Source organism: Euleptes europaea, chromosome 4 (genome assembly GCF_029931775.1).
Source record: "Euleptes europaea isolate rEulEur1 chromosome 4, rEulEur1.hap1, whole genome shotgun sequence".
Taxonomy (NCBI): domain Eukaryota; kingdom Metazoa; phylum Chordata; class Lepidosauria; order Squamata; family Sphaerodactylidae; genus Euleptes; species Euleptes europaea.
In genome coordinates, this window is record NC_079315.1 from 87079147 (window position 1) to 87099858 (window position 20712).

Sequence of the window (20712 nt, forward strand, 5' to 3'; positions counted from 1 at the left end):
GGCTGGAGACACTATTCAACCGGTGCCTAAGACAGTTTTCATTAGAATTCTCCAAACAATAATAGCCCCAGCTAGCTGGAGAAAATCACATTTTTCACTAGCAACAGTGGTCAGAGTCTCTTGCTCAAATAGAAGATGCATGAACTCATCTCAAATTCACATGGAGTCTACCCTCCATCTGCAAAATACCATGCCATATCCTGCCAATCTTCAGAAATTGTTTTTGGGGAGGGTGCATGATAGAACAAAATCCATATTCCACAAGCATAATTCTGTTTACAGCTGTCGGGATCCAACCTGATGTATTACAGTGTGAACACTGGGAATACCCCTTGGAGCAGTTTCTACAGATAAACTGCCTGTATCCCATGAAGTTTTTGTTGCCTGATAAACTTCAAATAATCCAAAATACAGAACTCTCTCTCTCTCCCTATCCCTACTAGTGTTAACAAATGGTCAAAATTCCCAATTCCCAATCCTTGGAACAAGACTACTACTTTATTCAATTTGCAAGTGCAAATGTGAGTTCTTGAATTCTCCTTTGACATTTGATTTGCACTGAACCATTCCTAATTGAAAATACATTTCCATTGGCAATCAGGAAGTATATAAGAACAAAATCACCTCTTCTTGAATCTCACATATTGCTGTATGTAAAAATATGGCATTTGGAGTTGGGGCTGAGCAGTGTAGAAGCCAAATTTGCAGACAATACAAAATTATTCAGGATGGTGAAAACTAAGGCACATTTTTAAGAGCTACAGGAGGATCTCTCTAAATTGGATCATTGGGCAACCACGTAGCAAATGAAGTTCAGTGTGGGTAAGTTTAAGGTAAATATATACTGGAACAAAAACTAATAATTTAAAGTATATACTGATGGGGTCTGAACTGGATGAGAATGAGACTGAGAGATTTTGGGCCTGTTGTGGAAAGATCAAAGAAAATGTCTACTCAGTGTATAGCTGAAGTAAAAAAGGAAAATTAAGGTTAGCAAAGGCACAGAATAAAACAGCCAATACAAAACAGACAAAAGGCAATACTTCTTTACTCAACAAGTAATGAAGCTTTGAAATTCACTGTCAGGGGAGGTAGCAATGGCCATAAGCATAGACAGCTTTAAAGGGGGTTATTCAAATTCATGGAGGAGAGGTCCATCAACGGCTACTGGCCATTGAAGGAAGCCTCCATATCCAGAGGCAACCAACCACCAAATACCAGTAGCTGGAAGGCAGCAATGGGGGATGGCCTCTACTCCTTGTTTGCCCTTTGGGGCAACTGGTTGGCCGCTGTGTGAAACAAAATTGCTGGACTAGATGGACCTCTGGTCTGATCCAGCAGGATACTCTTATGTTCTTACCCCACAACACTAAAACTTCTTAATAAGCATTATCACAGAGTATTTTACTCCTCTTTTAAATTACACAAAGCCAAAAATATGACACGGTAAAGCAAATTTGGTAAAATAATCATCTTTAATGCAGATAAAAGCTGATCAAATTTCAAAATGTTTCTGAATTAGGTACCTGTGCTATCATGTTCTTGACAGCCATAAAAATCTGTAATCAGCTGGAAAGCACTGCTGTATTCAAAATGTTTGTTTTCCATTTTTTCTATTCGAATTCTGTCATCCTGTAAACTGGAAAAAGATAAATGTTCAACCTTAATCTCATTTCAAACAAATCAATAAAATCCTGTTTCACTCATGAAACTTGAGCTGGGTTTTAAGTGTGAACTTTCCTCAGTGCAGAGATTGATGGCAATTCCTATTCTTCAGGTGCAGAATCCAAATGGACTGATAAAACCTCTATATTATTTAGCTAGCTTTCTAGAGAAGTGAGAATTTGACAATGACAGATTGCTGTAAACGCCTTGAAAATTAAACAAAACTGCAAACAGTTACATTAAAATTAATGATTGCATAATACCTGTGGAACAAACAGAACAGCCAAGACTACAGAGAAGCATATCTGCAAGAGTTTAACAGTCCTCTAATGCAAATAAGCCCTGAGATGAATGGCCCATCTTGTCAGATCTCAGAAGCTAAGCAGGGTCAGCCATGGTTAGTACTTGCATGGGAGACCACAAAGGAATACCAGGGTCACTGTGCAGAGCCAGGCAATGGCAAGCCACCTGTTTCTCACTTGCCTTGAAAGTTCTTTGCTGGGCTTGCCATACGTCGGCTGCAACTTGACGGCACTTTACACACACACTTAATTTATTAAAACATATATCCCACCTTTTCTTATGGTTCAAGGTGGCTTACAATAATAGTTAAAATACATTTTTAGTTTAAAAGCAAAAATAAAAAAACACCAAATCTCTCCCTCCCCTCCTCTCTTAAAAGATGCCTGCCAATTCATTTTTTTAAAATAAATTTTTATTGATTTTTAGGATACAGAATGAAAAGAGGAAATAGGAGGGGAAAGGGAAAACAAGAAGAGATAGTTTTACATTTTAAGCGTACCTTGTAACCCATCTTCATAATCATGCTAAATAAAAGTAAATCAGATATTTTCTTTTTATAAACCATTATTCCTCTGGAACTCATCTAACTATTACTGCATTATATCTATTACTATGTTTCTACGCTTAGCTATAATTTAAATACAGTACTATTCAAGATGATTTTATGAACAAATCTAGACTACAAACATTATCATCCATACTTGTTATAAAACGGTTGCCATTTCTGTTGGTGCTCTTCATTCTGTTTTCCCTGCAATTGATTAGTGAGCCTTGCCATGGTGGCAAATTCCATCATTTTTGTAATCCATTCTGTTAGTCCAGGTGTCCCTTTATTTTTCCAATATCTTGCATATAAAACCCTTGCTGCAGTGACCGCATACTGAAAGAATTCCTTCTGCGTAGCTTGCAGCTGAATTGGAATCATCCCTAGGAGCATAAATTTTGGGCTTAAGTCGAATTCCACCTGTAGTATTGCCATAATCTCTGAATTTGCTTCCAATATCTCTGAGCCTTTTTACAAGTCTACCATTGATGAAAAAAGTCCCTTCAGTCTCTGAGAACTTCCAACAATTCGCTTGGTTAGATTTATACATTTTTTTTAAAGTCTTTAGGTGCAAAATACCATCTATAAAACATTTTGTACCAGTTTTCTCGAACGTCCTGGGATCTTGAGAATTTTATTCCAGATTTTCACATTTTCTCCCACTTGCACATTGGAATCATTTCGCCAAAAGTTTGCATCCATTTTATCATGCATGACTTAACTTGTTCATTCGCAGTTTCCATGTCTAATAACATCTTGTAGATTTTAGAAAGTAAGTGATCTTGTGATTTCATTAATAATTGTTAAAAGTTTGTTGGATTATCTGATGTTTGATAGTCTGATTTTAATCCATGTATCACTTGGTGATATGCCAACCATGTTATTCTGATAATTCCTTCTCTTAGTTCTTCGAGTGATTTGATCTGACCTTTTTTCACTAAATCTCCATACCTCAGGAAGTCATTAGATTTTCGACTCGTGAAGTCCATATACGCGTCCATTGGGGACATCAATCTAGACACTCTCGGGCTGACCAATGGTTTTAGAAAATTCCATGTTTTCATCAAATGAAAAGTTGTAGATTCTCGAGGTAAATGCTTAGGTATTTGCGGCCTTGGACCATAACCAGTAATGAAATACTTTTTCTAACAGAACCTTTTCCAGTCTAATTACTCGGCTCTCAGGTTGTAATATCCAATCTGTAACACCCAATAATGCGGCAGCTTGATGATATAAGAGTAAATTGGGTAGTGAAAGTCCTCCTCTTTCTTTAGCATCTTGTAGGACCACAAATCTAACTCTGGACGTCTTTCCTTTTCAAATAAATTTGTTAATGATTCTTTGCCATTTAGTTATTGTAGTTTTACTGATGTCAACTGGAAGTGTCTGAAACAAAAAGTTCATTCTCGGTAGCACAATCATTTTGATTGTTGAAATATGGCCTAACCAGGAAATTTGAAGTCTGCCCCATCTTTCCAAGTCTTTTTCGATTTTGGACCACGTCTCTTTGTAATTCAAATCAAATAGTGAGTCGTTTCCAATTGGAATTTTGATTCCTAAGTACTTAACACTTTTTTTTTGAATTGGACATCGCAGAAATTCTGAAATCTCCGATTTTTCTTTATTTGACAAATTGAAGAGAATCACGTTGGTTTTCTGTTTGTTTAGTTTGTATCCCCAAAAATAACTAAACTGGTCAATTTGGTATTTTATTTCTGCCACAGAAGGCTTTGGGCCTTGATATATCAACACCACATCGTCTGCAAAGCTTCTGATTTTGTACTCCTGGTCTTCAAACATAAGTCTTTTGATTTTGTCACTTGATCTTATTTTATTAGCCAAAACGTCCATAGCTAAGTTGAATAGTAGAGGTGATAGAGGGCAGCCTTGTCTTGTTCCTTTCTTAATTTCAAATTTGTCAGTTAGCATTCCATTAATTAACAATCTTGCGTTCTGTAATTTGTATATTGCCTTTATCCCCGTCAAAAATTCCTTCCCAGTCTATTTGATGTAGTACCGTTATTAGAAAATTCCATGACACGTTATCAAACGCTTTCTTTGCATCCAAAAATAACATGGCCACCTTCTTCTTACTGACTTTATAGTTTATAGCCGCTAGTACCACTCTTACGTTGTCTTTCAGTTGTCTTTTTGGGATAAACCCTGTTTGGTCTGGGTGTATTATTTTATGGACGCATTTTTTAAGCCTCTCAGTTAAGATAGATGTTAAAATTTTATAATCCACATTTAGCAAAGATATTGGTCTATATGCCTTTGGAGATTGTTTCTCCCGTTCATCTTTGGGAATTAGTGAAATATGAGCTTCTTCCCAGGAACTTGGTATCTGACCCTCAGTGATTATGTCATTGTAGACTCTTTTGAGATGCGGAATCAAAATGTCTTGAAATGCTCTATAGTATTTAGCAGTCAGTCCATCTGGACCTGGGGCTTTGTCTAATTTCAGTTTTTTGAAAGCTTCCACTATTTCTTGCGTCGAGATCTTTTGATTTAGAATTTGCCGATCCTCGTCTGAAATTTTTTGTAAATTTGCAGTTTTGACATACTTTTCTAATTCTATTTGATTGGTATCTGTGTTTTGATAAAGTTCCAAATAAAAGGTCTGAAAGACTCTTGTATGTCTTCTTCTTTATTGGCTGCCATTCAGACAGCCAATAAAGCCCTCAAAAGCCCTGACAAACAGGCAGGCTTTGCAGCACCTCCTGAAGATAAACCTCAGTTACACAAGCAGTTCTTGCAGGTGTGCACACAGATTGTTTGTACTGTCCCTAATTACTGTAAATGAATTGTGCCCCGTGGCACAGAGTAGTAAGCTGCAGTACTGCAGTCAAAAGCTCTGCTCACGACCTGAGTTCAATCCCGACGGAAGTCGGTTTCAGGTAGCCAGCTCAAGGTTGACTCAACCTTTCATCCTTCCAAGGTCAGTAAAATGAGTACCCAGCTTGATGAGGTTAAAGTGTAGATGACTGGGGAAGGCACTGGCAAACCACCCCGTAAACACAGTCTGCCTAGTAAACGTCGGGATGCGACGTCACCCCATGGGTCAGTAATGACTCGGTGCTTGCACAGGGGACTAACTTTACCTTTTACCTAAATAGAATATTTTATAAAATTTAGAGATCACAAAGAAAAACTACACAACACTGAATATGTAATTCTTCTACTAACACTAGGTATCCCTGTGCCAAAAAGGAATCATGTCCAATAATTACATTAAAAAGATCTTAAGGAGGCTAGACTATTTCAGCCCAATAAAATAAAGGATGCTATCCTTAATAGATAGTTGTCCTGAGGTTATAATAGGGATATTACAGAATGTACAAATGTAAACCTGAATTAATGGGTTTTTAAGTAAAATACTAGTGTTGAGAACTTTCTTGACTAATATAAAGCATCTACATAAATCACTATGGATACACAGTAATAAGACAGGCGCTGAACACAAAAGTGAGAAATAAACTAGTACGAATGAGAAAAACAACAACCAAAAAACCAAAACAAACTATGTTCAAAGGATATTTGTTGAAGAGCTTGGAATTGACTATGGCAGTGATGAGCTTGAATGAGAGCAAAAAAACCCTTTTAAGTTGGGTGGGCTTCTTATGAACACATAAAGCTGCTTTATACTGAATCAGACCCTTGGGCCACCAAGTTCAGTATTATCTACTTAGACTGGCAGAGGCCTCCAGGTAGAGGTCTAACACATCATCAGCTACCTGATGATTTCAACTGGAGATGCCAGGGATTGAACCTGGGACCTTCTGCATGCCAAGCAGATGCTCTACCACTAGGCCACAGTCACCCCACCCATCCCCTTGCAGAGCTTAGATGAAGGAAAGCAAACAAAATAAGAAAAGCTTTTGAAAGCAGTTCCACAAAGGAAGCAAGCTTAGAGCCAAATTTTGCTAGCAGCTACTGTCATGGTCTTTCATCTCACTTGGAAAAGTCATGGTTAATAAATCATGAAATACTCAGCTTATTTTAGCTACAATAAGCAAGCCTTTGGCTGAGTTTGGGGAAGTGAGAAACTTGAATTTCTCACATATTTGCCTATACATCAGGAAAAACTTGAATTAGAAAAGAATTCTGTGGGACAGGATTTATCTGCCAGATCAGCAAATTTTATCTACTTGGAAGTGAAAATCTGAACCAAAACAAAAAATGGTGAAACTGCTATCCTCCAATTAAAAAAAAAAAGATTAGTTCCTTAAGTAGATTTAGCATCATTCATATAAAGTTAAAGGGGTAGGGGTATAGATGAGTTGTTTATATGAACCATCAATAAAAAGGTGACCAGAGAATAAGCAATCAGTTGTAACAGAAGTCTCATTTAACTATGCCACCAGCCAGTTCTATTATCAAGTGACAACAAAAAAATTCCAAACCCCAGAGGCAAACCTTAATGGAGGGGTGTGTGTGTGTGGGGGTGAACACATAATATTCTCAGGGCTATTTCTGCTTGAATGGAAAACACAGGACTTTCTCATGAACCTGCTATTTCCTGGAGCACAATAGTCTCATTCCTTTCAGAACAAGAAGTACCATAATGCAGCTCAACTTTCTTTTATTTCTTCAGGTATACAGCACTGAACTCCTTAAAAAAATACTAGACCTAATTTGGAATGCATCTCACATTGAATGCTGGGGTGCTCTCTCATACAGTAAAAGGGACTAATAGCAAACAGGTTTGCTGTGGTGTCTCAAATCAAGATACTTACAAATTTTGTTAACTGGCACCTAAAGGTAGTCCCCTGTGCAAGCACCGGGTCATTCCTGACCCATGGGGTGACATCACATCCCGATGTTTACTAGGCAAACTATGTTTATGGGGTGGTTTGCCATTGCCTTCTCCAGTCATCTAGACTTTACCCCCAGAAAGCTGGGTACTCATTTTACCGACCTTGGAAGGATGGAAGGCGGAGTCAACCTTGAGCCAAGTACCTGAAACCAAATTCCGTTGGGATCGAACTCAGGTCGTGAGCAGAGCTTTTGACTGCAGTACTGCAGCTTACCACTCTGCGCCACAGGGCTCTAAACTGGCACCTGGTTAACCGTAAAGCTTGGATAACCAGCATGCTGGCCAATAGGCTTCAGCGTGTGCTGCCCACACCAGCCACACACCAACTGAGTCACTCAAGTGGGCACCGCCGGTTGACTTACTCAGCTGCACATCAGCCAATAGACTCAGCCAGTTGTGAGCCTCAAGCAGGCACCTTTGGAGTCGTTCACCCATGCCATGGCAGCCAAGTGATTTGGCCATCTTACAGCCAAGTGACTCAGATAGGTGCTACCTGACTCATTCATGTGCAAACTGTCCAAGTTTGTTAGGAAAGAGACACACGAATCATTCTGGGCAGGGCCAATTAACTGAGTCTTCTGGATAATCAAGTGCCAATGATAAACCTTTTACTGTACAACTATTTTGTGACATTATTTATTTATTGTTTTAATTGACTTTTAGTAATAGTACTTTAAGCAATTATGAAGGCCAGAAGGCTAGTAACCGCAGGATACAAATTAGAGTAGCAAACATGAAGCTTTCGTAAGGTCAATGCAGTAACCCATGAAACACACTTTCAACCCTATGACAGTTTGAGAAATACTGACAACAAAGTGATTACGCTTAATATACACTGCAGATGGACATTTAAAAGTGGAATGGTTAAATTTGTGCTTAATTTTCCCCATTAAAACCAGTCATACTTATACATGCCTATTTCTAGCTGAATCATACCCACAATCATATAAAATGTATGAGAAAAGACAGCAAAAATATGGGATGCACTAGCCAATACAAAGCACGATAGGAGCCTCTAGTGGTAAACTGTTTCTATAGCAAACATTGTCATTACTAGTCTTTATAATTTTTAAAAAGCAATTTTCTTGGATTGCTCCAGAATAATTACATGCATTTAAGTCTTGAATGCTGATCTATTGGTGCTCCTTTATAAGTTACTAGAAAGTGAAAAAGTCAAACCATCTGTCAGAGGCTCAAGCTCAGCAAATGTCATTCTCGCTTTTAAAGTAAACAATAGTGCCTATTAAAATGAGGTGAATGGTGCATAAAACATCTAATAATTGCTTGTTGTTTAACACAATATTTTGAAGCTATCTGTTTAAAAACACTTCACTAATCCAAATGCATAATTATTTACCGGCTGCAAGCTACAGTAAACCCTATTTACCCCAATGTTTTTTATGCGTGAACACTACGTACCTAAGAAAAGTGTGCTTTTTCTTGAAAAAGCTATTTTAAGGGGTCACAAAACAAGTGAAATGAAAATTAAGATCTGGAATGTAAACTGAGCATTTCTAGTCTGTAGACCATTGTTTTGTTTCCCATATTTGTTGGCATTTAAGATTTGATGAACTCCGTTTCTGTGGCTTAGATTAGCTCTATTGATATCCCATCTACTCCTGGTGACCAGAACCAACGGGTTGAAATTAAATCAAAAGAGTTTCTGTCTAGACATTAGGAAATTAGAGTGGTTCCTCAGTGGAACAGCCTTCCCTGGAGGTTTTTAAGAAGAGGTTAGATGGCCATCTGTCAGCAATGCTGGTTCTATTACCTTAAGCAGATGAAGAGAGGGAGGCATCTTGGCCATCTTCTGGGCATGGAGTAGGGGTCACTGGGGTGTGGGGGGAGGTAGTTGTGAATTTCCTGCATTGTGTAGGGGGTTGGACTAAATGACCCTAGTGGTCCCTTCCAACTCTATGATTTGTTTCTCCCAATTGTTCTCAGTGCAGCTTTCACTTCACTTTCTAAAACGGTAGGTTCTTCTTCCAAAGATTCTTCTTGGAAGGAATCTGTCATCCTTTCAGTTCTTCAGCGTATTGTTCCCACCTTTCCTTTATTTTGTCCTTTTCCTATTTCCATGTTGATCTTTCAGCATACCTAACCATGCTTTAAATTTCCCTTTGATTTCTTGGATCTTGTGGAATAGATCTGTTCTTCCTTTTTATTGTTCTCTTCTGTTTCTTTACGCTGGTTCTCTTTGTCTCTACTAGGGCTGTTGATTCGGTTCGGTCTGACCCGAAAAACAGCCGAATTTCCCGCAATTCGGCAGTTTTTCGGTTTGGACGAACCGAACTCAAAAAGGGGGGGAAACCGGGGAGCCGAATTCATCAAGTTCGGGGTGTTCCCGAATAAATTCGGCCCCTTTAAACAGATCTGCGCCTCCCCGCGCTCCTTCAGGGAGCTTCCCTGGAGGCGTGCGGCGGGCCCTTTAAACAGATCTGTGCCTCCCGGCTGGGAGGCACACATCTATTTAAAGCTCCCCCCCCCCCAGTCCTGCCGGGAGGCACAGATGTTTGAACTCCCCCCGCATGCCTCCAGGCAGCTTCCCTGGAGGCGCGCGGCGGGCCCTTTAAATAGATCTGTGCCTCCCGGCCGGGAGGCACAGATCTATTTAAAGCCCCTCCCAGCCCTGCTGGGAGTCCCGGCAGGGTTGGGGGGGTGTCTGGAAACCCTCTGCGCTGCCTGCAGGCAGCACAGAGGGGCTTGTGTAAAGGCCCCCCCGCGCGCCTTCAGGGAAGCCCCCTGAAGGCGCGGGGGGGCCCGAATTTTCCCCCGAACTCCGGATCCCCCCGAATTTCCGGGGTCCGAAGCCCTAGTCTCTACATTCTGGCAAACAAGCAATCTCTCTCTCAGTACACATGGGGGGATTTTGATAGCATGGTATTTAAACTCTTCAGAAATGAGTAATTGTATTTTTGGCATTGTTTTGGTGTTTTTTCTTCAGTTTTATTCTAATTTTCCATATTAACAATTCATGGTCTGTACCACAACCAGCTCCTGGTCTTGTTTTAGTAGCGAGGATAGAGCTTCTCCATCTTCTGATTCCAATTATGTAATCTATTTAATTCCTATATTAGCCATCCAGTGATGTCCACACACACAATAGTCTGTTTGGTTACCTGAAACATATGTTCGCAGTGAACAAATGGTTGTCTTCACAGAATTCTATGAGTCTTTCATGCTTCATTTCGTGCTCCTAGGCCAAATCTTCCAACAATATTTGATTCCACTCATTCCAGAAATGAAAATATTTTATAGGAGATTTTTCAGTGCTCCGTAATATTTTGACAAACAAAAGAGAGAAGCTTTGGCCTAGTTCCAAAATGGACTGGTAGCAGCTCTCTGGGGTCTTAGGCAGAGTGTTTCATATCACCAACTACTTCGTCCTTCTTACTGGAGATGCCAGGAATTGAACCTGGGAACTTCTGCACATCAAAGAGATGTTCTGCTACTGAGCCATGGCCCCTCCCTTACACAGCAATTAAAGAAAGCACTACAAACCAAAGGACTCTATAGCTACATTTCATCATTTGTGAAATCCCTAAGAGTGCCTCTGTCATACTGGCCTCAGCCTTAAAGAGTAAAGCTGGTAAGTGTATCGTTTTCTTCATAGCAGTAGCACAAAGAAGGGGAGGTGTTGCAGTGTCAACAGGTAGAACCAGCTGATTCAGTCTCACTTGGCAGGCTTAGGATGCTTTTTTAGCTGTAATACCACAATCGCCTATGTATCTCACCACAGCTATACTGAATCTATAGGTCTCATCTGTCTACAATACAGACAACTGTTAATATCAGCACTGCAAGATCCATCTCTAAATTGAAACTTTAGGTAATTTATCAGTGCTAATGTTTAAAGCATTTCTTTAGTCTTGCAAATCTCAGGGGAACATGTATACCTTGACTATAACTCTCCATCGCATCCTAATTTGAATAACCTGTGCCCTTTTGGTTCAATTTTAAATTTGTTCTCTGGTTTTGTATTGCTACCTTAGACTGGTTCTACTGGGGGGGGGGGGATCAAAATATCATCTTTAGCCAAGACACAAAAGCTTACCTTACAGAACTCACAGTGTTGATAAGATTTTCAGTTTGATTTGACACATCAGCAGGAAGAAGAACTTCAACAGGCTGCAGGCGTAAGAGCCGACTTTCCAACTCTAAACGAGCTATAGAGTCCCGAAAGCTGTCAAAAATAACTTCCCCTGTACTAGGCTGGACAGCCTGAAAAAAAGAAATATATATAAATAATAAATAGAACGTTATTAACATATAACAAATTATTAATATTTAACAAACGGAGCAGGAATAGGGCTATTTGCAACAGATGTCTACATTGTTCAAAGGTGGTTGCTTCTGCCTCTCTAGGAGAGTTATCAAACAGTAAAGTGAAAAAATTTTGAGACAGCTTTCATCTGTCAGCAAAGAAAAAGATCACATTGTTTAATCAATTTTGCAGTTACATTTTCCTATGAAACTCATAACTAATCAATAATAGGAAATGAAAACGAGATTCAAAATATGCCAATACAATTACATTACAAAATGATAAGGATAGCCTTTTTTTGCTGTCAAGTCACAGCTGACTTATAGCGAACCTGTAGGGCTTTCAAGGCAAGAGACATCCGAAGGTGGTTTGCCATTGCCTTCCTCCACATCACGCCCCTGGCACTCCTTTGAGGTCACCCATCCAAATACTACCCAGGGTCAAGGCTGAGAGTGTGTGACTGGCCCAAGGTCACCCAGTAAGTTTCCACGGTGCGAGTGAGGATTTGAACCTAGGTTTCCCAAGTCCTAGTCCAACACCTTAACCTCTACACCATGCTGGCTCTCAAGGATAGCCTTAGCTATCTACAATCTGTTTGTTCCTTGTTATAAATACAAATATATTCTAAATGATAATGTTGATGGGTTTTTGCAGATTTTATGAAAATCACAAGCTATCACAAACAATTCTAAAAACAAATTACACTACAAATAAGTATTAAGACCATAGAAATTCCCCGACTGCTTACCACTATACCTATAGTACTGTCCTGCTTTCTCTCCCTGAAACTTTCTTTGCTTTCACAGATACAGAGAAGGTAATTATCACAGGCATCAGATGATACATCCTCAGCATCGGAAAGATGATCAAGCTTCAGTAAAGGATTCACATTTAATGGATGTTAAGGAAAACTACTTGCTGTATAGTTTTTATCACCAACTGAAGTAATGTCTTGATTGCTCATTCACATAGTATTCAATATGCTGTCCTATTTGATTCTGTAGGGAAGCTTCCAAAAGTGCTACATAACACCATACAACATCAGACACACTGATGTCGCACTAGCTATGGTTACATTAAATTATACAAAGAACCCACCAACCCATAAATAATTTACTGCATCCTGGATGAAGATATTTTCTCTGTTCATTTTTAGAACCAACTACCATTTATGATCATGTTGAATTTTAGTACTGATAGGCTAAAAAAAACCCAAAACAGCATACACAAACATCCCATTTTTACACGTCTATTATATCTTCATTTAGACATCTTTCTTTTAAACTAAAGAGCCCTGAATGTTGTTTTTGTGTTTTACAGTATTGTTTTTACTTGGAAGCAACCTCAAGCAGGTCTCCAGAGAGGTGACTTATGACTTCCCTAAATAAAAAACATTATTTAGCCCTCTCTCATTGAGAGAATGCTCCCAACACTCTTTATCTCTTACTGCCTTCTCCGGCTTAAAGAAAGCCTTTTTATAGACAGATAACCAGAACTATACATAGTAATCTAAATATAGCCATACTATATATGTGTGTAATGTATGCTCACATTTAAAAACAGGTGAGGGAAGAATGATTATTCTAACTTAAGGAACTACGGAGGCATGAAGATAATGCAACATGTCAAATAAAATTATCTAAAGCAAAGATTCTTAAACTGTGGGTTGCGACCCCATATGGGGTCGCGTAACTGAATGTGGGGGTTGCAAAAGAAGCACATCCATCTCATTAGTATGCAAATTTGCTTTAGTCTTTAATAAATAAAATTATATGTATACCAAAGAATTGTTTTAAAATAAATTTCTTTATGCTTTATTATCAGTAAATATTTGATTTGTATGCCTATTTTATATACCTATAAACCCGGGGTCGTATAAAAGTTTCTCGGGCGAAAAGGGGTAGCGAGTGGAAATGTTTAAGAAGCCCTGATCTAAAGAAACATTACCATTAAAGACAAGTGGTTTCTGTAACAGATGTAAAGGAGCCAGGGGAAAATAAATTTCATAATTAACGAAAACTGGCTATGGCGGGGCATAAAACGAAATAAATAAATATCTCCTGAAATGAAAATACTAATGTATATATGATAAGGATATCTTCTCCTAGAACTGTAGACTTTGTATACAAAGCAGTTAGTTTTCGGGTGAAGAGAGAGCTTTTGTTTTCTCCAGCAGCCTTCAAGGCAGCCGTTTCCATTTGTTTTACAACTCCTACCTGCAAGAGAAACAAATAATGTTATGTACTGGAACAAACAATAATATTTTAAGTAGACAACAAACAGAATGTTAAAAACATAGCATTAAAGACATCTTGGGGATTGAAAGCATGCTTATTAAATCTGTTCAATTGCAGCTTCCTTGCTCCATGTGCCAGAGGCTGTGCACAATTCTGATATACCAAAATGCTTATAAAACCAAGAGCCAGTGTGTTGCAGTGGTTACAGTGTCAGGCTAGGATCTGGGAACCCCCACTCTGCAATGGAAACTTGCTAGGAGACCTTGGGCAAGTCTCACACTCTAGGCCTAACCTAGTCACAGGGTTGCTGTGAGAATGATATATGCTACTCTGAGTTCCCACTGGAACTTGAAGAATGCTTGGCCTTGCTGCCATTTAATCTGGCTGAAAAAATCATGAGATTGTTGATGACATCATGGTGTTCCATCTGCTCTGATAATATCACCAATGCCCAAAGACAAAATCAGATGGTACACCACAGTGAGATTAAATAGCAGTGGGGATAAAGAGAAATGGTGCTGAAAAAGAGCTGAGGCAGGGAACAAGAAGTTACAAAACAGCATTCCAACACAGATATTTCTCAAGGCATGTCAAATAGAAATGCTGAGAATGGGAGGAGGTTTTTTTTGACACTCTCCAAAACAAACATGCAATGACACACATAGTCAGGAAAGGGCAGGATATAAATCCATTAAACTAAACTAACAAACCAGGGATGTCAAACATACAGCCGGGGGCTAGGCCGGGATCCTTGAGAGCTCTTATCTGGCCTGCGAGCCAGCCCCCCACTCTCGATTTGGGCTGGGGCGCCTGCTGTGGGCTTGCCATCCGAGGTAGCCACTCCCCCCCTTCACCTGATCTGGGCTGGCGAGGCATGGCCCGATCAAGTGACATCTATTTCATAGCCAGCCCTCGTAACAAATGCGTTCGACACCCCTGTAATAAACTAAACATATAGTTTCGGTTCAGGCTCAATTTTACCACATAAAATACTTAACATAAAATACAAAAGAAATAAATTACTTTGGTTTAGAAATTACATTTCTTTAAGCTTACATTTTATAGTTGCATAACTGCTTTAAATAAAATAAAAAATTGAGTTAGGTAACTGATTAGATTAAAACCTTATATCCCTTTGCTACAAGTCGCCGAACATGAACAAACAGCCTGTGAGTTGGTATGCTGGCAGTCATAAGGTTGTGATTCTGATGACAATAGATGTTCAGTTCCTTAGCAGCAATCTACAAGGCATGAGAACAATCAGCTATTCATTCAATCAGGTCCACAAGTGCCCTGGAGCTCTTATGTGAGCACATGGTGCTCATTAAATAAACAGCTACTAATGAAAAGAATAAAAGTAATCCTGAAGAATTTGCCCCCAAAATAAAGCTGACAAAAAATACTACCATTACTAACTATGATTGTTTTTCTGCCAGGAAATTCAGCAATTCAAATCACATGACAGTTAGAAAAACAAACTTTCCTTTCCAATGTCAACTGCATGCCACAGATAAATTTTACCATTAAAACCTGTTTAGCATACAATTTAGGTAAATACAAGGTATGGTTATGTAGTGGTCTGAACTGCAATTATGCTCTTCAATTAACTTCAGCCAGGTCCCTGATCAAGGCTGTGACCCCCTCCCTCAGCCAGAACAGGGCAGACTCACATGGTGCTACATTTTTCCACATGCTCGTATTTTACAGGGATCATGTGTAATTTTAACAGCAATAACATGTAAATAGAAAGCAATGCTGCTACTTATAGAAAGGATTTACCTCTGCATCATCACCAAAGAATCTGTACTTATAACCACACTCAACACATAAAATAACATCCTTATATTGATTTTTCATTTCTAGGAACTGGAGCTCAAGTGGTGTATATATACTTTTGGTTCTTTTATTGAAAATCACATCAGAAGTATTTTGAATATTTTCACAACTTGTATTTGATGAAGAAAATTGATTTAATTGAAGGCGTGTTTTTTCCTATGATAAGAGAAATTACATAAGAAAAAAATACAATTAGTACAGAATAATATGATTTATTTTGATTCACATATTACATTTTTCTGTTGGAACCAAGAAATTAATTTAGATCCGAATTCTAATCCAATATTTTAACTCTGAAACTTACTGTCAAAAATCAAAGATAGAAAGTCAATAAAAAAGGAAGAACAAGTGGAGTTTAAAACAAGAATTCTGCAGCACGTCATAGCACCCAGCCCCAAATACCACTATGTAAAACACGTACTAAAAGGCAACTGCACGTAACCAAGGTAATGCCAGAGTGATGTTGCGGGCAAACTTCCTAAGAGCACAGACTGACAAAGCAGTGCTGGGAAACACATGGGAACCGAAACCGAGGCAATGGAAAATGAAGAAGACAACTATTCAACAGACACAATATGGTAGTTTTGTCTCTATAAAATCTTAAAACCAATATGAAGACCATTACTAAAGCATTAACTAAATAGGAAATCATTACATACTGGTACACGCAAGTCCATCAACTCTGGGATAAACTTCCCAGGACTGAAAATGGCTCGGGGGAGGAAGATTCTACAATCTTTTCTCTCGTAGATCAGGGGATCCAACCTACTGTCACAGATCAGGGGATCCAACCAAGTGAACCATTAACTGTAGATTCAATTAAATCTATAGATACTATAATTCAAATAAATGCATATGCAGTTCTAAGAACTCTTAGCCATTCTTCCTCACCCACCCATCCAAACCAATTTATCCAGAGTCACTTACAAGCAATTTTAATATTGCAAAAATTCTCTCTTTAAACTGTGGTTAAACATTGAAAAGACCATTCCCAGATTTAAGAATTCTATACTGCTTGCTTTAGTATATGTTGGCATTTGAAAGAATGCTATAATCATTTTGATAAGAGAGATTGGAAAATAACTGCTTACCTTATCGATGTCAATGTTTCCAACCACTGACTGCTGACCTTTTTTCAAATCCACAAGTGGGATTCCATGAGAAATCTCTGAATGAATTCTATGACTCGGCTGTTCAAAGTCACTAGAAAATTCTCGCAATTTATGAAATGTTTCTGAACATATTCGAGGGTTGGTACATTTTCTTTGCTCCCCTTTATTAGCAAAAAACAAAACAAACCCCTACTTGTATTAAACCTTCCACACTTAATGCCAAGTGTTGAAAGCATTCATGGCTATTAGTTAGAATGGATACTAGTCATGCTGCATACGTATTCTCTCTAGTATCAGAGGAGCATGCCTATTATATTGGGTGCAGTGGAACACAGGCAGGATGGTGCTGCTGTAGTCGTCTTGTTTGGGGGCTTCCTAGAGGCACCAGGTTGGCCACTGTGTGAACAGACTGCTGGACTTGATGGGCCTTGGTCTGATCCAGCAGGGCCTTTCTTATGTTCATTATATATAATTTTCCTACTTCGCACATCAACGTAAGAATATCAAGATCCTTTATGCAGTTGACAGCAGAGAAGCTTCATCTGAACAAGCCCTAAAACCTTTGTAAGCATGCATCTAAACATCACTAAAATATATTTTCAATTGCATAGATCAGTTTGCTTTACTTGTGAAAAACAGCCATCAATGCAATTAATTATTGCATAGTTTTCCTGTATAGTCAAATCAATCCTTCTGGAGAAAAAGGGGCAGTGACACTACCTGCTAATCGAGGGGCTTCCCCACACCCTGAAAAATGTGTACAGCCTGGAACACTCCTTAATCCATTGCTACTCCTGGATTCCCAGGTTGCAGCAGAGGCTTACAGCTCATTCCTGAGAGTAGCAGCAGCAGCCAGGGACGGTGCGGCCGGAGTGGTGACACGACTCTTTCAATGAGGTTTCCCAGCTGCTGCAAGACTAAAAACAGGCATTTAAAAAATAAAAATGCTTAAAAAGTGGGGATAGCCCTATTGAAAACAGTGATGCTGTGCCAACAAAAAGCTGATGGCTGCTCTGCCACAGCAATCCAGGAGGGCCGGTGCAAATGGCACTATGCCAGCGTCCGTGCTAGTTTGCACAGCGCAAGTGGCACAGACGCTGGCGTAGGAGTCACGACATCTCCTAAGCCCATATGGCCCCCAAGCTCAGGAATGGGCTGTAAGAGTTCCAGAATTCTCCCCTGATTTTGGGAGTAGTTTCATGGTGAATGAAAGACTGTAGAAAGTTGAACACTCAGTAACTTTGCAATAGATATGGAATATCTGTCCTTAGATCTTGTTCTCTGACTTTTAAAAGCTGCTTCTAAATTAAGCCAATATAAGTTTTTTATATTTTATATTTTATTTTTATATTTTATATTTGTTTTAATTATAACCCCCTTATTCAAAACTCACCAGCTCCCTCTTTCTTTTGTCTACCCTGCAAATTCTTTGAAGGTTGGACTTTGTTTTTTACAGTTCTTCTCCTTTTCCCAACTGGTTCAGGATCCTACAAAACATTAAATAAAAGGTTAAGTTTGTTTGCACTGTGCAATTATCTACGCAAAGAAAACAGGACAAATGTCCAATGAACTATGTGCAACAGTCCAACATTCAACATGGAAAAAATCCTATCTCTAACAAAACACTTAAGATAACTAATGGAAATGCCACAGGTTCCCAACAATACCACAAGAACTTTAACTTCAATTTAAAACCAAGTTTTTAACCTTTAAAAATGGAATACAGGAAAAATACCAAGACCACTCACTTGTTATAATAAACTAGTTAACATCTGTAATTGGTGAAGAGTCACAGATTTCTTAAGCTAGGCATACACAGATAAAAATCTTGTTATTTTTGCTACGGCACACTAACATGGCTAGATGATGTGGAATGGTACGTTACAGCCCGATCTTATCAGATCTCAGAAGATAAGCAGGGTCAGTTCTTTGATGGCGCACCACCAAGGGAGACTCTGCAGAGAGGCAATGGCAAACCACCTCGGCTTCTCACTTGCCTTGAAAACCTTTTGCTGGGGTCCCAATTTCGTCCGTTAGTCATCATTTACAATTTCATGGCACTTTCATACATGGATGAACATAGACTAACACGGCTACCACTCTGGAATTATCTGGAGGAATACACTGCATTTACTTACAGGAAAGGGCTGATCTTAGCTTTTATTAGGAGGACCAAATCATACTGACAGAATTCCTGCCCCCGCCCCCCCGGCCATTGATTTGATAGGAGTTGGGGCACCTCCCTCTGTGAATATGTTCCCAAGTATATTGCTTGTTCCAGTCATGTATGTGTGGTTCTCAATTGACACAATCCGCTTTGTAGAAATTTCTGAACCAAACACCATCACCACGTGTAAAAAAGTGGCTGCTTTATCTTATTATTTCACTATTTATATTATTATGTAATTCCCCTCTCTTATAGTACAATAGAATAAAAACTGCTTAGTCCATTATTGTCCCAGTTTGTAATCTTATTTTATAGAATCATTTGTTTATGCATTATACTGTCATTTTGGGTTCTGCAATTTTGTAATCCAAATTTCAGGACCGTTTGTATGTAGTATACTGTTTTATAATGTTTTCAAAACCATGTAATCCAATTTTAAATTGCGTAACCCAATCAAATTGTAAAATTATGTAATCCAATGCAAATGTCAAGAAGAAAGGCAGACTGTACATGAAACAGCTAAATAAATCTGTTCCCTTTTTATAATGCTGGTCAAACGACCGTAATAAATCGAACTGAATTGAAAATCTGTTCCCTGAAACAGGGCCAGGGCATGATTGGGGCTGTGCTTCAATTTTATAAATAGCACATCAAGTAAAGGGAGATTTTAAAGGGAGACTGGAAAGAGAAACTGCTGAATTAGTTGATATTCAAACTAAAGTCAATGCATTTACCTGGGCTGAATTCATGGCCCATTACCAATGCTGATTTCTCCACACCCATCTCTCCCCTGGACATCACAGACTCTTCTGCATATCACACCTAATCCCATCAAGCCTGCTATTCACATTTACATACTGTTCCTCTACTTAAAGACCGATGGATTCACATTCTAGCTGTATCTGAAGAAGTGAGCTGTGGCTCACGAAAGCTCATACCCTACCAGAAAATATTTTTGTTAGTCTTTAAGGTGCTACTGGACTCTTGCCCTTTTTGACTACTGCAAACAGACTAACACCCACTGTGAATTAACATCAAGTCAAAGTTCTTCCATGCAGAATAAGGTAGCAGAGACCTGAAAGAACAGAATAAGCTATACCACGTTAGATAGCAGGTTATCGATTCTAGTTCCTTCCCGTTAAAAAAAACCCTATGCAAAAAATTTTTTAAGTAGCATAGCAGGGCCCTACCCCAGGTTCTTTGCTTGCTGCGTTTACTTTCTATTTATAAAGTGCCTTCAAGCCGCAGCCGACTTATGGCAACCCCTTTTGGTGTTTTCATGGCAAGAGACTAAGAGGTGGTTTGCCAGTGCCTTCCTCTACACAGCAACCCTGGTATTCCTTGGTGGTCTCCCATCCAAATACTAACCAGGGCTGACCCTACTTTCTATTTATGGAAGCATTTTTTTGCAAACACTGGGGGGGGCATTTCAAATGGTTACCCTCCCCTCGCAGCCTGAGACAGCGCGCTCCATGCTACCACCTCACCCTCCTCCTGCACGTGGGGAGTCCGACAAAACCCACCACCTCCCATTACAAGCCAGCATCACCCCCTCAACCCCCAGCCTAGGCCCGCACCGTGCACAGAGAAGAAGCCGCCGCGCCACCCTCGCTTCTCTCCTCGGCGGGAATGAGGGCGCCGGCAGGAAAAGCCGAGGAGGCAGAGCCGGCTGACCGAGACGGCAAGAAGAATTTACTCAGCACTGTTTGCCCTCGGGCCCCGCCACTCGGGCCCTGCTTCCTTCGCCCCCGGGGCATCTTGATAGGGG

General features: G+C 39.5%; 1 protein-coding gene across 1 annotated transcript in view; it reads right to left on the reverse strand.

Moving 5' to 3' along the window:
* MSH3 (mutS homolog 3) overlaps positions 1-20701 on the reverse strand; it is a 68955-nt gene extending 48254 nt beyond the window's left edge. Inside the window, exons 1-9 of the mRNA XM_056849014.1 lie at positions 20522-20701; positions 18171-18264; positions 16757-16938; positions 15609-15821; positions 14954-15070; positions 13689-13808; positions 12341-12481; positions 11383-11549; positions 1527-1639 (exon numbers count right to left, since the gene is read on the reverse strand). Of these exons, the coding sequence (XP_056704992.1) occupies positions 1527-1639; positions 11383-11549; positions 12341-12481; positions 13689-13808; positions 14954-15070; positions 15609-15821; positions 16757-16938; positions 18171-18264; positions 20522-20701 (1327 nt within the window). The remainder of the gene's footprint in view (positions 1-1526; positions 1640-11382; positions 11550-12340; positions 12482-13688; positions 13809-14953; positions 15071-15608; positions 15822-16756; positions 16939-18170; positions 18265-20521) is intronic.
* Between the last annotated feature and the right edge of the window lie 11 nt (positions 20702-20712).